The sequence below is a fragment of the Lytechinus pictus genome, chromosome 11, assembly GCF_037042905.1.
Source record: "Lytechinus pictus isolate F3 Inbred chromosome 11, Lp3.0, whole genome shotgun sequence".
In the NCBI taxonomy this organism is placed as follows: domain Eukaryota; kingdom Metazoa; phylum Echinodermata; class Echinoidea; order Temnopleuroida; family Toxopneustidae; genus Lytechinus; species Lytechinus pictus.
This window is the reverse complement of record NC_087255.1, coordinates 4,226,661-4,243,087: the sequence shown is the minus strand read 5'-3', so window position 1 is coordinate 4,243,087 and position 16,427 is coordinate 4,226,661. Positions and strand designations below refer to the sequence as shown.

Genomic DNA, 16,427 nt, shown 5'->3' with positions numbered 1-16,427 from the left:
CTACAGTATAAAAAGGTTTACCCAATGTTGGGTAAAATGAAGACATGCATACTAGTCTGTTTAATGAAATAATGGCTAAAGATGCATAAATTTTTATACATTATTGTGCGATACTTTTTTGTTACGAAACAAACACACATGTTCCCTTTTATCCCAAATGGGTCATTTTTACTCAATCCTTTTTTTTTATTGTAGGTGTTTACTTGGTAGAAAATTATTTAATATCACTTTTCTCAAAGTCACAATATTTGAGTTGAGACCTTGTATTTGGAAACCCTCGTTTTCTATTTCATTACATTTGTTTTCTATTACGTTACATTCTATTTTGTAGAGGAGTAACTAAATGACTATTAAAATTCATGTCTATATCAATTAGGTCACATACTTGTTGCATCTGTAAAGCAATAAATGATCACCTTTTGTATTGAGCGGATGCTGTCTGTCATTTGGTATTGTGTCACACAGAATAGTTTGGGCATGTGCCGAGGAGGGATGCAGACCTGCCAACTTCCCAGACTTTATCTGCATCATCCAGGTTTTCAACCTTCCCAATGGCCACAAATCTGGACGTCCAGATTTTAAAAGTTCATGCTAGAAAAATATGGGAAAAATTAAATGTACAAGCCCACTTCCATTATATTACAGTATATTTTAAAAAGATTTTTCAACCTTTAATACATTAATTTTAAGCGTGAAAGTTGTGTTTCCTTGGCCTTTGAAGTTTCTAGAATTCAGGAGTTTCAGGGGGGGGGGGTTGCTCCCTGGACCCCCGCCAGGGGTTCTGTGCCCGGACTTTGCTTGGGGCCTAGGCAGCCCCCTGGACCCTCCCCCCTGGACCCTCCCCATTCATTGTCTAGATTATGCATTTCCAAATGTTGGCAGGTTTGAGGGTGATTGGCACGTTTTCAAGAAGGGGCGTAAAGTTTGAGGTGGATGGTATGAGGAGAGAGGATGCACTGAATTGTGCAAAATGAAGATAGTTTGTGTAGGGGCGAGTGTGAGGTGAATTCCTGTGGTCATTCAACAGGGACAAAACCAAACTTAAAACTTTGGACTCCTGATTGACTGAAGCTGAAAATGGCAATGTACATGTAAATGATTTGCATTGGCGGCGGAGCAAAGGATTATCTTTTGTGTTTGGGGGGGACGCAACAATACGCCTCCCCCCAAACACAGAAGATAATCCTCTGCTCCGCCGCCAATGATGACTTGTACCAGTGTTCTAGCCACACCCATTTTACCTGATACTTGATGAGATAATTCCTCTTGCAGCTCCAAAAAGCTTACCTGGAATGAACTTTGCAATATGTCGTGATGATAGTTTACGATCATGAAAATTCATCTGTGGTAGTTGAAAATAAGAAAAAATTAATCTTATGCTCTCAACACAAAGAAAAAAAATCAGCAGAATTACAGATCACTACGACACCAAGTCAAATTGGGTCACTTTGGTCATCGCTGAGGAAGGCTGCAGTGAGCAGCCAAAAATTTTGAGGTAATTCTTCAGATTTTTTCCTTGTGTTGAGAGCAAAAATTTAACTTTTTCTTTGACCCATTTTAGTAGTGGTCGCTATTTCACAGCATTACAACATTTTTTCAGGCCAAGTTAGTGGTCTTAAAGCCAAAAATGAAGGAACATCAATATAATAACAATCTGACATTAGCAAATCTTTGAAAATAAGCTAATATTGATCAAATACAAGAATATTTAGTGTAAAAGGCGTACAGAATGCTGCTGCTCGCCTGCTAACTGGTACAAAGAAATATGACCACATCACCCCTTTTCTCACAGAGTTACATTGGCTACCAATTAAGTACAAGATCGAATTCAAAATCCTCCTTACTTTCAAGGCTGTGCATGGTGTAGCTCCAGGATACGTGACTTCCCTTATAGAACAATGCCGTGTATGTCCTGGCTTGCGCTCATCTGGTACTGGTGTCACTCTTCATGTACCCATCACACACCTAAGGGGATTTGGAGACCGTGCCTTTTCTTCTATTGCTCCACGCCTTTGGAACTCCCTCCCTTCTTCACTTCGTGAAATTGACAGCATAGAACTCTTTAAACCGTCTCTAACAACTCACCTATTTCGGCAGAAGTGTAGTGATTAACTTATTGGATGAGCATGCGCCTTTGAATGTTTTTAACAGATAAATGGCGCAATATAAATGCTGTGAATCATCATCATCATCAAATTATGCATATGAAACAAAATCAAAGATGGAAATGAATGAAAGTGCAATTCCTTTTTGCAAGGAGTTAGTTTTGAAACACTTTTCATTTGAAATTAGTGGTGGAAGGAAGCAGTGTTTTTCATGAGTGGTGGTCAGAAATCTTCTGTGCTGGTTGGGCCCGTCCACTGTAGCTATAACAATGAATAGACATACACTTGCAAAGCGTTTGTTCCAACAAAATCTACACTTTATTCACAAATTTATGTACACCTCATCTTTAGGCTTAAAAAAGATTCTCTCATGGTTTTCATTTCAAACACTTTGTACAGCGCAAAGATTTAAGTCCCTAAATAGTGTGAAATAAAGACAAGTCCATTCCAGATACAATTTACAAGTTGGATCTGAAATAGAGAAAATGCAAATGAGCATAACATTGAAAGTTTAATTCAAATATATGTTAAATTAGGTTATAAAAGCACATACTGTGCCCTGCAGTGTTCTAAAATTCAAACTGTATTTTCATTAGTGACATGTAATACCTACAGCATATCAATTTTGAAGAGCAGAATTCTGTTTGAAAAAATACAAATCGAGATATCATTTCATAAAAGTATTAAATGACTGCAAACAAGTTTGGTTTAGACTTTAGGGCTGATGCATGTATTTGCTTTGTGAAGATTTGTTTTCTGCTTTGCTTTATTTTGCTCATTAAATCCCCCCTTTTCCCCAAAAATGTTGTTTTCTGTTAAACTCTATAACTTCTATGGTCTTCTTGAATTGTATGAAAAAAAAGGAAAAGTTTTCTGTAAAGTCGAAAACTAGGGACTCTTTAGTGTAAGAAAATAAATTATTTCAAAGTTTTAACACAATAAAGATGTACATATATGTACAGTTGTGCTCAAAAGTTAGTGAATCCCATCACAAAATGGCCCGCTGCTGTTAGTGTGGGTTAGTTCTTTTTGGACCGATCAAGGTCAAACACATATTTAGATACTTAAATCAGGGAGTTGGAATAGCTAGCCTGGGGTGCTTTAGCTTTTTTATGCTTTGAAACTGGGGTACGTCTCCTCTAACAATGACTTTGCGTCATTAGGGAGCTTTTGATGGCATATATTTACTATAATGATCACGACTATTTGAAATCATATTCATTTTTTTCTTACAATTTGCAACATGACTATTTCACTGCTCCATTTTTTTCTTTAAAAATTGAGAGTGAATCTTCACATGCTATTAAAGTTCTCCAATTTGCATATGAAATGAAACAGTAATTTCGACATTCCATAAAATTGTCAAATTTGGGGTTTAGTGATTATTCTCATAAAAAAAAAATCCAACCACTGAAAAAAAGTATTTTAGTTCCCTCTTCTGGGCCCTGTCTTACAGCGTTGCATTTGATCTGATCAACCACAACTATGGAAAGCCAGCAACGTCAACATCTAAAATACATGTGTGTTCATAATATTTTCTAGAAATGAAGTATACCTACTTATTTATCATTGTTTTGACAATTCAGTGTGCTTCCTCTTTGTTTGCAAAGGAAATTGTGCAAATTTCCAGTCAGAGAAATTATGACATGGATGGATTTCCATATAGTTGAAGTTGATTGGATCAATTACAACTCTTTGCAAAGCTGTGAATATTTGGTCTTCCGACAGAGCTCTGTATTCAGATATTTAGGCCAAACCACAAAATATGGTGCACTCTGTCCCAAAAGTCACCACAGTAGCGTTTTGACAAGGCCTGATGCAACAGAGTCCACAAAGACTATACTAACAAGCTTGGAAGTGCATTCCTTCGAGAATACAATAATTTCATATTCCAAGGCCCTGTAAAACTTTTTCACTGCCCATCATGACAGTATACTCCAGCAGGGGCGTCGATCCATTTTTCAGATTGGGGGGGCAAAATCATTAACGTTCCAAAGGCGCTCGATCGTATAAGACACCCATCCATCCCCCCCCCACACACACACACATATATATATATATATAAATATGACTCATGAGACACAGACACGTATCTCACCAACAATGTGAGCGCGAAGCGCGAGCTGATTTTTTTTTAGCATACTGACAGGAAAAGCGTGCCTGTTTAGGGCTGTTTGTAACTCATGAGGAGGATACATATCTCACTACACAGATAGTACGAGTGCCGAGAGTGAGCTGAAATTTCTTTATATTCTGACCTGAAAGCTTGATATTCTAAGCATTTTTGGTAGTAATGATCAAAATTGGTATCTAAAAGAAGAATAGATGCGAGCGCGAAGCGCGAGCTGAAAATTTTGATATTTCGATCTGAAAAAATGACAGTTTAATGGAAGTTTTGGATAAAGAACAAGATATATATCCAAGAAAAGATTATTGCAAATCGAAGCAGGAGTTCTTTTGAAGCTTAAAACTGAAAATGGGACATTTACATTCACCTATTCAATCATGAAAAGTATGGGTTTTTGCTACAGAAATGATGCGAGCGCGAAGCGCGAGCTAAAAATTTTTATATTCCAATCTGAAAAGCGGACATTTTGAGCACGATTTTAAATAAAGAACGAGTTGTGAATCTCAATCTCGCTCGCTGAACATTACAATCTTGTTTTTTTTGGCGGTATATCCGGAATTATTGGGGGGGCAAAATGATATGTTTGCCCCCCCAATATTTTCATTGGTGGGGCGATCGCCCCCCCTGCCCCCCCAGGATCGACGCCTCTGTACTCCAGTGATTAATGCATAACCTTCATGTAACAGAGGTGTGACACCAATAACCTGACACCTTTCACCAGTTTGCACCACCAGTCTATTATCCCTATCAAATGTCTTTCAAGCTAATACAACAGATTCATATAACGTAGTCCTGTATGACCTTCTCAATGCCCTTCATAACTGCCGGTGTGTAGTCCTCCAGTGCTAGACTCAATAGAAGAGGCTTGGGATGGATCTTTAATACATGTTTGGCAATGTTCCTTGCATAGACGTGCATCACAGGCTGTTAAAAAGAGAGAAAAAATAATAATGTATTTAAGAATAAGACATTAAATAAAGTCTGCAGGAAAAAAAAAGTATAACTGCAGGACAAATACTTGTGGATCCAGGTTTTTGAAATGGAGGCACAGATGCAGACCTGCCAACCTCTGGGAATGAAAAACTGTATTCTGTGATAAAAAAAACTGTATTTTCCAAAAAAAAGTGTATTTCATAATAAAATACTTGGCGCACTCGCTCATCGCAGCGCTCAAGCTGCATGCAAGCTAAAATGCGCACTGCTCTTGCAGATGGAAAAAATATTAAAACATGTGTATATCTTCACCCTGGTTTTAACAAAATGATTGAAAAAAAAACCAAGTTACCTGAAATTACATTGATCTGATAACCATATTTGTGACGTTTTATGAAATAGAGACATATAGAGATTATTTTTCTCAATAAATTACGATTTAGTATAAAGAAAAATATATATATTTTTTACAAAAATCATATTTTTCAAAGAAAAACGTACTGCCATATTTTGGTTGCAAAAACGTACTAAATACGGCTAAAACGTACTGGTTGGCAGGTCTGCAGATGTTCTTAGATTTTATATGAATGCTCCATGGGCTATTCTCAAAATACAGTGGGATTTGCGCCCCTTGTGAGCCTGCCACTGATAAAGATGTCTTCAGCTCTTCAAATGAGCATAAAACTTTAACTTTTATTTTATTATCAAACTCAGAAATACATTTATCACAGAAGTGAATTTGTGCAAGTATGATAATGAAAACATTGCTGTAGTCCATTTACACTCCATTTTTATCAAGATTTTCCTGCTTCTGATATGAAAATTCATGCCCATCGCCTGTTCTCTTCACATGCTAACTAATGAGCTAGATTTCATCCCAGTACATGATTATCTCATCAATGCTATTGACTGCGATTTATCGTTAATCTCCGAAGAGCGGAGGATCAAAATAAAGAGAGATAGAGAGAATATCGTGCCCCCTTTACATGTATACCTAGTAACAGAGCCGTAATGGGGTTTTGTGTGACAAAGTGACCCCCCCCCCATCAAAAGCTGGTAGATGCTTAAAGAATGATAGGGAAGTGAAATAATCTTTTCATTGTTTCACGGAACCATGTTGTAAAAGGAAAAAGAATACATGTTTATGCACACTTAAACGATTGAACTCTAATTCAACTATGCTTTATTTCCACGAAAAACTACTTGTAATAATAATAATAATAATATGGTCCGTTTATATAGTGCAGCTACTATAATTGCATATAATCTACTGCGCTCGATACTTGGTATCATGTTGCTGTAGCTGATCCGCCGTATAAGCGCTAAAGCATTCAAGGAATAAATCCTACCGGGTACCCTTTCACCTCACCTGGGTCGATTGCAGCACAATGTGGATAAATTTCTTGCTGAAGGGAAACACGTCACAGCTGGGATTCGAACCCACGACCCTCTGATTGAAAAACAAGAGTCGTAACCACTAGACGACGCCCCAGGACTTGTAGGACAACAACAAGATGTATGCCTATCATAATTACTTTAGCTTTCATTTTTCATACAGTTATGTACCGGTAAAAAAAAAAGAACACTGTCAAATGGATTATTCTGAAACATCTCAGCAGCAAATATAACTTGCCAACATAATAATGTCAAACTAAAAAAAAACTTAAAGAAATGTGTACCTCATCATTTCCAAGTAAGACCTGGGTTGAGTATGTTTCTTCCCTCTTGTCTAAGGGTAAATTGTCTCTAGTAACATGTACCTACAAATAATGAAAATGCAGAAAAAGAGTTTAATAGGCAGAATCCGCGCTCTTTAACTTAAGCCTTGTCAGTCTCTTGTCTGTAACTCAGAATTATGTTGAAATAGGTGGTGCTAGTACATACAGAGTACAAATTGAATTCATTTATGACTTTTATAGAAAGTAATTGAAATTGTAATTGTAATTGACAAAAGTAATTGGTAATTGTAATTGAAAAAATGTAATTTAATTGAAAAGTAAAATTGTAATTGAACATTGCTTCAATTACGCAATTTTAATTGTAATTGAAGAAAGTACGGTAATTGAGCCCAATCCTGGTGACATCAACTGAAAATGATCTTTCTGAGTCAAGAAAGAAGAGCATATTCTTCATTTTGTAGATAGTTTCAAACTAAATCAGAACAATTTCAAGGAAATGTGGAAAATATATGGGCAATTCATGGATGTAAAGATGTGAAATGTTTAAATTTCAGCAACTTTGTGGGGAAGGTTTAATTTTTTTCTTCCCCACCAGCTAACCCAGAACCCAAGTTTATTAAATAAAAGTGTTAAACATTTTTCAAAAAACAAAGACTCAGCTCCAGTCTATGTCAAAGAGATGACATTTCTGATATTAAAAAAAAGAACCCACTTACCAATGTTCCAAGCTTTTGATACTGGGTAACAATGAGTAACAATCTATCTTCAAATGTTGTCATGGCAACATCAACATGCTTTCCATTAAGTAGAACAGCTCCCTAGATAAGAGAAGTAAAAAAAAAGGAAGAAGAATATCATCTAAAGGAAAGCATTACAGACAATTTATATATTCACAGAGTAAATATCAGATTGTAAGACAAGATCTGGAAAATGCTATATGATTTGTAGGCTATCTTAAGTAAAATGCAAATCACATAGAGGATGAAATAAAAAACCCTCCCGGATCTTGCCTGGCCTGGCAGACAGTTGATCCACAAAATAAAGAGAAAATCTACGTATATTCCCTACAAAACAAATAATTAAAGGTCAAGTCCACCCCAAAAAGTGTAGATTTGAATAAATAGAGAAAAACAAAACTAGCATAATGCTGAAAATTTCATCAAAATCGGATGTAAAATAAGAAAGTTATGACATTTCAAAGTTTCGCTTATTCTTCACAAAACAGTGATATATGCACAACTCAGTCTCATGCAAAAAGATGGTCGATGATGTCCCTCACTCTTTCTTTTTTTTATTGTTTGAATTATACAATATTTCATTTTATACAGATTTGACAATTATATTTTTTTACTTGACTGAACATGAATCATATAGTATTGAACAATGCTAATTCCTCATGCTCAGGGAGGAATTAATTGTTGTTCCACTTGATAATGAAAAAAATAATATATTTTATTTTTCATAAAAATAAAATAGACTCTACAGTGCGTACAAAAAAAACTGGGACAGATTTGAAAAGTCTATAAAATTTTTGTTTCAAATTATGATGTCTATATTTTGGTGTTAATAGGTGCTCTGAAGTCTTATCTTTCAAATGCCATTAAAAAATTTAGTTTCGTTCATGCTTGAGCGAACACGGAATGTTTTTGTCAGGGGTGAAAAAGGAGGCTTGCACCAAAATGGCATAAAATGATAAATATGATGATTGAACTTCTTGCTAATCACCAGACTTCCTCTTAACCTTTTCATTATCTTTGCCATAATTTTCAAATTATGCGGTCAAAATTCATTTAAAATCTATTTATTTGCTTGAATTGTTCTGTTGTTTCTTTTTAATATGTTCTCTTTTAGCTTTGAATATTCCTTCTTCAAGCAAAAAACTTTTTTTTCCAACCTAAGTATGGGAGAGCGTGTATTTTCTTTTCAAATCCTTCCATTTTGTGCTACAAAGGTTATGGTGCCTATTGAACAGTGCCATACAAATGGACAGGGGCTCGGGGATGCCCCCCCCCCCCTCAATTAAAAAAAATCATGACCAAGAAAAAAAGTGGAAAGGAAATAAAAGGAAAGATAGAAAGTAAAATATGATATTATTTTCTGAATATTATGTCAAAATCTATCACAAAATTTGATATTGTAATAAAAAAGTGGGAATATTTGCGTGCTTGCTTCGCTCTCTCACAACTTTTTAATACATTTTACCTGATCTGCCATATCTAGCTCCTTCAAAATTGACTCAATACACCATTGAAAGACATGAATCCCTTCCTGTTTGTCCTGTCAAGCATATAATTAAACTTGGTCAAGGAATCGATAACCCCTTAAAAAATGGATTCATGTCTTTTAAAGGTACCATAACAAAATTTATTTCACAGAATAAAAGGATTTGAATAATTACAAGTTTTCCCTATTAACAATGCAAATCTTCTTGCTTGGGTTGACAAAAAGTCTTCTTTTCTTACTTATGAAGGAAAATTCAAAGGTAAAAGAAGTTAAATGAAAAAACAAAATAATTCAAGTAAATAAAATAATAAATGTGTAAATAAAATTAGACAGCATAATTCGAAAATTATGGCACAGATAGCAAGAAATCTGATCATCATATTTCTCATATTCTGCCATTCTGAACCCCCGACAAAAATGTCCTGTGTTCGCTCAAGCATGAACAAAATTTATTATTTTAAATTGCATTTCAAAGATAAGATTTCAGAGCATCTATTAACATCAAAATATAGTTATCATAATTTGAAACAAATTTTTTATAGACTTTTCAAAACTGTCCCGTTTTTTTTATACGCACTGTAGAGTAGTCTACAAAAGAAATAGTGAGTAGATGACGTCATTGGTAATGTCAGTCTCCTCCCGATGTGCATACAACTGTTTTGTGAAATTAAGCCAAACAACAGCAACAACAGCCAAACTTTGAAATGTTATAACTTTTATTCATATCAACTTATTGTTGGGGTATATAACCTCGTTCGTAGGATGAGTGGGGTGGACTTGTCCTTTACTGTCAATGAGCTTTCATTATTGTCAGTTACTTTAACATTGTTATGTTAAACTTGGGTGTACTTGAAGTACTAATAATCTAGACTATTTGAAAATATTCACTTTAAGTTGAGAGGATCTAGATCTAAATCAAGCTTGCTATCCACTTATAGTCACTAAATATATATATTTTTTTCTCTCTCTCTAATAATTGGATAATATGTATGTACATTGTGCTTTACCGGTATTTGATGCGTCTCACTCTTTGTGGCTGGTTCACTTGAAACTTTTTTTTTTTTCTTTTTTTTTTTTCTCTTCATTTACAAATTTTAGAGTGACTTGTTCCAGGCACAATTGACTAGGCACAAATACCCCCCCCCCCATGCCTGTGTGATTGACTGTGTGGTGTGGATGTGTTTGTTTTGTTTTTGCTTTGTTACTCTGTTTAAACGCTTTTTTTTAATCATCTTCTTTGTGTACACAATCTACTGAATTTTTGTTCCTGGGGGGAACATTTAACCCACAAGCTTCGCTTTTTAGTTCCCCCCTTTTTCCTCATCTACTATATTATCCCGAAGTAAACTGGGAGAAGTCATATGTGAAAGCATCGCCCAATCATCCTTCGAACATGTTCCTAACTGCTACTCAAGAATCATTTCTTATACAACATGTATTGGAACCAACACGTCATAGAAGCGGACAGAAGTCCAACACTTTGGACTTAATGCTTGCTAACTCTGACACCATAGTTACTGCACTGCAGTATCTTCCACCATTAGGACTTAGTGATCATGTATGCTTATTTGCCCATTTGAATATAGATAATGACCTGAGAATGTTGGAAACAAAAGAAACTCGTATGATATTTCAGAAAGGAGATTATGAATCTATGAAACTTTCTCTTGAATCTATCAATTGGGAGGATGAACTTGAATTACTTGATTGTGATCGAGCATGGAATTTGCTGCAAGAGAAAGTGGAAGTTCTTGTCAAAAAGTATGTTCCAATGAGACAATGTAGTAAAGACAAAAGACGGAACATCTATATTACTAAACCAATCCTGAAACTTTCTAAGAAAAAAGCACGAAACTGGAAACGCTATACCAAAAGTGTTTATAGAAATGAAGATGAGAAACAAGCAGACTTAAATTCATATAAGAAGGCAAGAAATGAGCTAAGAAAGGCAACAAGAGCAGCCAGTCGTAACTTTGAAGATGACCAAGTGGAAAGTATCAACTTTAATCCTAAGGCTTTTTGGAGGTACGCAAATAGCAAGATTAAAGGTAGAAGTCAGATAGGAAGTCTTAGAAGAGATGATGGATCTCTAGTAGAAACTGATAAGGAAAAGGCAGATGTCCTTAACAAATACTTTTGTGAAGTATTTACTGTTGAAGACTTTCAAAACTTTCCAGATTATGTGACTGGAGTAGATGCTGATATACCTTGTATGGAAAAGTTAGGATTTGAAACATCAGATGTGATAAAAATGATATACCTTGTATGGAAAAGTTAGGATTTGAAACATCAGATGTGATAAAAATGATCAAAACCTTAAATGTGAATAAATCAGCTGGCCCAGACGGGATCCATCCTAAAGTGCTGAAGGAGTTGGGTGAAGTTATTGCAGAACCACTATCTATCATATTCAACAAGTCAATGCATGAAGGTAAAATTCCAGCTGACTGGAAAAAGGGAATTGTAATTCCTCTTCCCAAGAAAGGAAATAGAACACAGATTTCTAACTACAGACCGGTGAGTCTTACATCGATAGCAGGAAAACTAATGGAAAAGATTGTGAGGAATGCTGTAGTGGATCATTTGCAAAATAATCAATTGTTGTATTATAACCAACATGGATTCATCCCAGGACGGTCATGTTCCACACAACTTCTGTATGTGCTTGAAGAATGGACGCAGATGCTTGATGAAGGGAAGCCAATCGATGTTTTGTACTTAGATTTTCGCAAAGCATTTGACAGTGTTCCCCATGAAAGGCTACTACGTAAACTAGAGAGACACGGAATTACGGGCCAACTTCTTATCTGGATGCGAGAATTTTTGACAGGAAGAGTTCAGCGTGTACGAGTAAACAGGGAACTATCTCCATGGTCTCCAGTATCAAGCGGAATACCGCAAGGGAGTGTTCTCGGACCTATTCTCTTCCTAGTCTTTATCAATGACCTATCATCTGCTGTCAACAAGAGTAATGTTGCTTTATTTGCCGACAACACCAAACTTTACAATATAGTGAGTGACTTATCAAAGATCAAAGATCTTCAAGAGGACCTGGATAGACTACAATTATGGTCAGCGAAATGGCAGTTACCTTTCAATAGCAGTAAATGTAAAGTTCTACACATCGGAAGGAATAATCCAGAAGCAAAATTTTATATGTTGGAACAAGAAGTGAAGTCAGTAGCTACTGAAAAGGATCTTGGGGTAACAGTTGATAATCAATTGAAATTTCATCAGCATGTGTCTCTAGCTGTTAATAAGGCATACCAACTGCTTGGAATCGTAAAGAGAACTTTCACTCAACTAAACAAATCTACCTTGCCCATTCTCTTCAAGACATTAATTAGACCACATCTGAAATATGGGAGCGTCATCTGGAACGGTAGATTTACAGAACATGCCAAGAAGGTTGAGAGAGTACAGAGGCGAGCAACAAAACTAGTGAAGGACTTGAGAAACGTACCGTATGAAAGGAGACTCAGGGAACTTAACATGTACTCACTCTATTATAGACCATGTTGCATATGTTGTCAAAAAAGCGAATGGGATACTTTCATGTATTCGCCGCAGTTTTGAATGTAGAGACAAATCTACAATCCCAAAACTGTACAAAGGACTTGTCAGGCCGATCATTGACTATGGCAACTCTATATGGTATCCTAGATTTAAGAGTGACAGTAAAGCCATTGAGAAGGTACAGAAGAGAGCAACAAAAATGATCTATTCCATCAGAAACTGCACATACACAGAGAGATTAAAAGCACTCAATCTTCCTTCTCTTGAGTACCGCAGAAGACGAGGAGATATGATACAGGTGTTCAAAATAATCCATGGATTTGAACGCATTCCAGGTGATACTTTCTTTGTGTATACAACAGGCAACACAAGAGGGCATAGTCTGAAGCTCTCAAAACCCAGATGCTTGACGAAGATCAGACAAGATGTTTTCAGCCAGCGTATCATAAACGACTGGAATTCGCTGCCCGAAGAGGTAGTCACTGCTCAGACGGTGAACAGTTTCAAAATAAGGCTAGACAAGGTGTGGGCAGACCAGCGGTACTGCTCACCCTATGATGCATAAACCACACTAATATTGAGGACGGTGCAGATTTCCAAGCTAGACTGCTATGAAGATACCTAACTAACGAGAAGGATGAAGGACTTGAACTGGAAGCACGACTGCTGGGATCATCAGCATTCTTCCAGAATCTCGGGTAAAGGTAAAGGTAAAAGAAGGAGGAGAGGAGATTATGATAATGGTCCACCAGATTATGCATGGATTGGTCAACATTTCTCCAGACCATTTCTTCTACAAGTCTGGTAGTAACTCTACAAGAGGTCACTCCATGAAATTATTGAAATCCCATAGCAAACTGGAAGTGAGAAATAAGTCTTTCAGTAGAAGAGTCATCAATGACTGGAATAGTCTTCCTGAAAACCTAATACAAATGCCAACAACAGACAAATTTAAAAGAAATATTGATATATTTTGGCAAAGAAACCACTTTGAGCTTCCATGACTCCTCACGCAAGCTCATGAAGTAGTAGTTTTCAGTGACCAATCATACAAGAAACGACCGGGAATTACAGGCTTGCGCCTTCATCCCGTACCAGATGATGATGATGATGATTATTGTACATGAATTATGAAATCCTTTTTTTTTATGCTCTCTTTATGTATGTAAATATTTAATGACTAGAATTAGTAGAAATGCATTTATAATGTTATGTGTTGTAAATATGATTTTTTTTTTTTTACTGATATGGAAATAAAGACATTGAATTGAATTGAAATTGAATCTATTCTAGGCCTAGAGCAAAAAGGCACAATGACAGCCAACATCAGTGACATAAACAAATTGCTAAATCAGCAGATCTGCTGCTCGGGTTTTTTTATCATCAATTTTTCATAAGTATATCATGATATTGTCAATGAATCATAATTCATAATCATTTTTTTTACGAATCACGTAGATCTACATAGTAGTACATGAACGACCATACGAAACATCGAAAGTTAAGCCTAAAAGTGTAAATAGACCAAAATGCAAACGGATTTAGCCATAACTTGTAGGCTAGTCTTCATTTACTCATGATCAATATGGCCATGGGAATATCAAATTGGGATTGGGTCGAATCTATTCTATTTCCATTTCCAAGCATAATAATGAATGCACGGGACTGGGGCCCTGCCTGGCCTGAGCAATTTCTTGCTCCGACTGCATTTTCAAATTATGCTAGTATTGCATTGACTCCTAAGCCTTATTTATCAATATTGCAAGTAATCACTTACCTTTTTAGTAACTGGATACGTTGACTGAACTTCCATCATGCGGGCTAAAGCCTAAATCAAGGACTTTTTAATCCACAGGACAGCTGTTTGTTAATGTGCCGTAGCCGATGTGGGCGGAGCCAGTGAAAAGGGAAATCCCCGATCGATCGGCACATGTCAGATGTGATCTGGGCGAGCTTGGGAAGCGCTGATCAGGGGGGGGGGGGGGGGGGGGGGGGGGGGGGGGCGGCTGGAAGTTCGATCGTCTTCTCCTTTTTTAATGCCTGAAAAGAAGAAGAAAAAACAAGGGGGCTGGGAGGGGGAAAAACTGGGTAAAAGAAAAAACATCCCTTGAAAATATTTTACTTTAAATTTTAAAATAATTTTAACTGATTTCCCCAGGTATATGTCTATAACGGTTAAATCAAAGTCAACCCCTGGCCCCATCCGCCCCCACTGCTCCATACACCTCTTTTTTTTTTAGTTTACGAGTTTTTACTTTTTCCTTGAAAACATTACCAACATCATTATTTCTTTCATATAGCTCTAGCTCTTTCATGATAAAGACATTAATTTTTGGAAAAAGTGACTTATTCATTTTGTCAAATGTTGCACACACTTAATAACATTTCCTTCTTTCGTATTCAAATTTATATTTATCTTCTCTCTCCCGTAGGTCTTTCTAAAATCTGTTGTTCATTTTTCCAGATTTCTCTCTTCATCTTTTACTTGTTTTATTCTTTTTCTCCCACTTATTACCCCTCCCATTTCCTTTACCGATCTTTCAAATATTTTATTTCTCTCTCTCTTTTCTCTCATATTCTATGCCAGACCATTAATATCTGTCTCTCACTATACAAACTTTATATTTGTTGTCTCTTACCTAGTATTCCTCAACAGGGGCCGCGGAACCGGGGGGGCTTCAGCCCCCCCACTTTTTTCCAAAACCGTGTACAAAAACGCAAAAATGACCATACGATTGTGATTTTTTGCATGGTCAGCCCCCCACTTTTGGCTCAGCCCCCCCCCCCACTTTGAAAACCGTTCCGCGGCCCCTGCTCTACTATGCATTTCCACATTCTCTCTTTCTTTCATATCATTTGTCAATCTTTCAAATATATATATATGTCTCTTGCAAGATCAGTTTCTCTCTTCTTTTTTTTTACCTCTCCTAAAGGAAATACCTCCTATCATTCTCCAATTCATTCACAATCTTTCTCTTATTTTTCCCAGAGACACCCCTTTCTTTCTCCATTTCTCTGAATGTCTGAATATTAAAAGTATATTTCATGGTATACATGGTTTTTTGTGTGTTTTATTATGTTTTGGAGTGCTTCTTCATATTTCATACCATCAATTCCTTGTAGAATGCAGTCAGAGGAAAATTATCAGATTTTTTTTTTTGTTAGGGGGGGGGATTAAAGGGATGCACAGGTCCCCTCCCCTTAATTGGTCTTGGTCATATAGGATAGCAGGACCCACAGGCTTTCATGCAGTATTGTCATAAATTTATTTCAATGGAAATAACTGATAAAATTATCTGATCCTCACATGCACAGGTATGCATAATTTCATACATGAACAGTACAAGTGAATGCCCTTGAAGTGAACACTGATGAACAGTACAAGAGAATAATTACTTTGTAAGATACCAACCTGTAAGATATAGAGTTAAATAACTATATTGGTAACTGAATATTAAGCTGCTTTGACACCAATCACAACAACATCATCAATATACACATCATTAACAATTAACAGTTAAACCATTTTCTATTAAATATTAGTTCTCCTCTGGCACAATATAATTTACAATTTCGAAAGTAAAATGGGCAGGCTTTTCTAAAAATGCACATTTATATTATGATTTAAAAATTATGTATACACATCAAAATTCATATTGCAATATTCTATTTGAGAACACATCACAGCCAAAGTCCAACATATCATTACAGATATCTTATCAAGACTAGGGCAAATGAATTTGGTCAGTGACCTTACTCCAGTGCCCATCACAGCTTTGACCTTTTACCCTCAATACTAAGGCTCAGAAAATATGATATCACCTGGCTTGCTGATAGACCTAT

At 36.2% G+C, this 16,427-nt stretch overlaps 1 protein-coding gene across 1 annotated transcript; it reads right to left on the bottom strand.

The window, feature by feature from the left end:
• Positions 1 to 2,400: 2,400 nt before the first annotated feature.
• LOC129271397 (proteasome assembly chaperone 3-like) lies at positions 2,401 to 14,525 on the bottom strand. The gene is made up of 4 exons (XM_064106534.1): positions 14,362 to 14,525; positions 7,562 to 7,663; positions 6,846 to 6,926; positions 2,401 to 5,157 (listed from the first exon to the last, which is right to left on the bottom strand). Exons 1-4 carry the CDS (start codon positions 14,398 to 14,400, stop codon positions 5,011 to 5,013), a joined length of 369 nt encoding a protein of 122 aa, XP_063962604.1. The 5' UTR covers positions 14,401 to 14,525; the 3' UTR covers positions 2,401 to 5,010.
• Between the last annotated feature and the right edge of the window lie 1,902 nt (positions 14,526 to 16,427).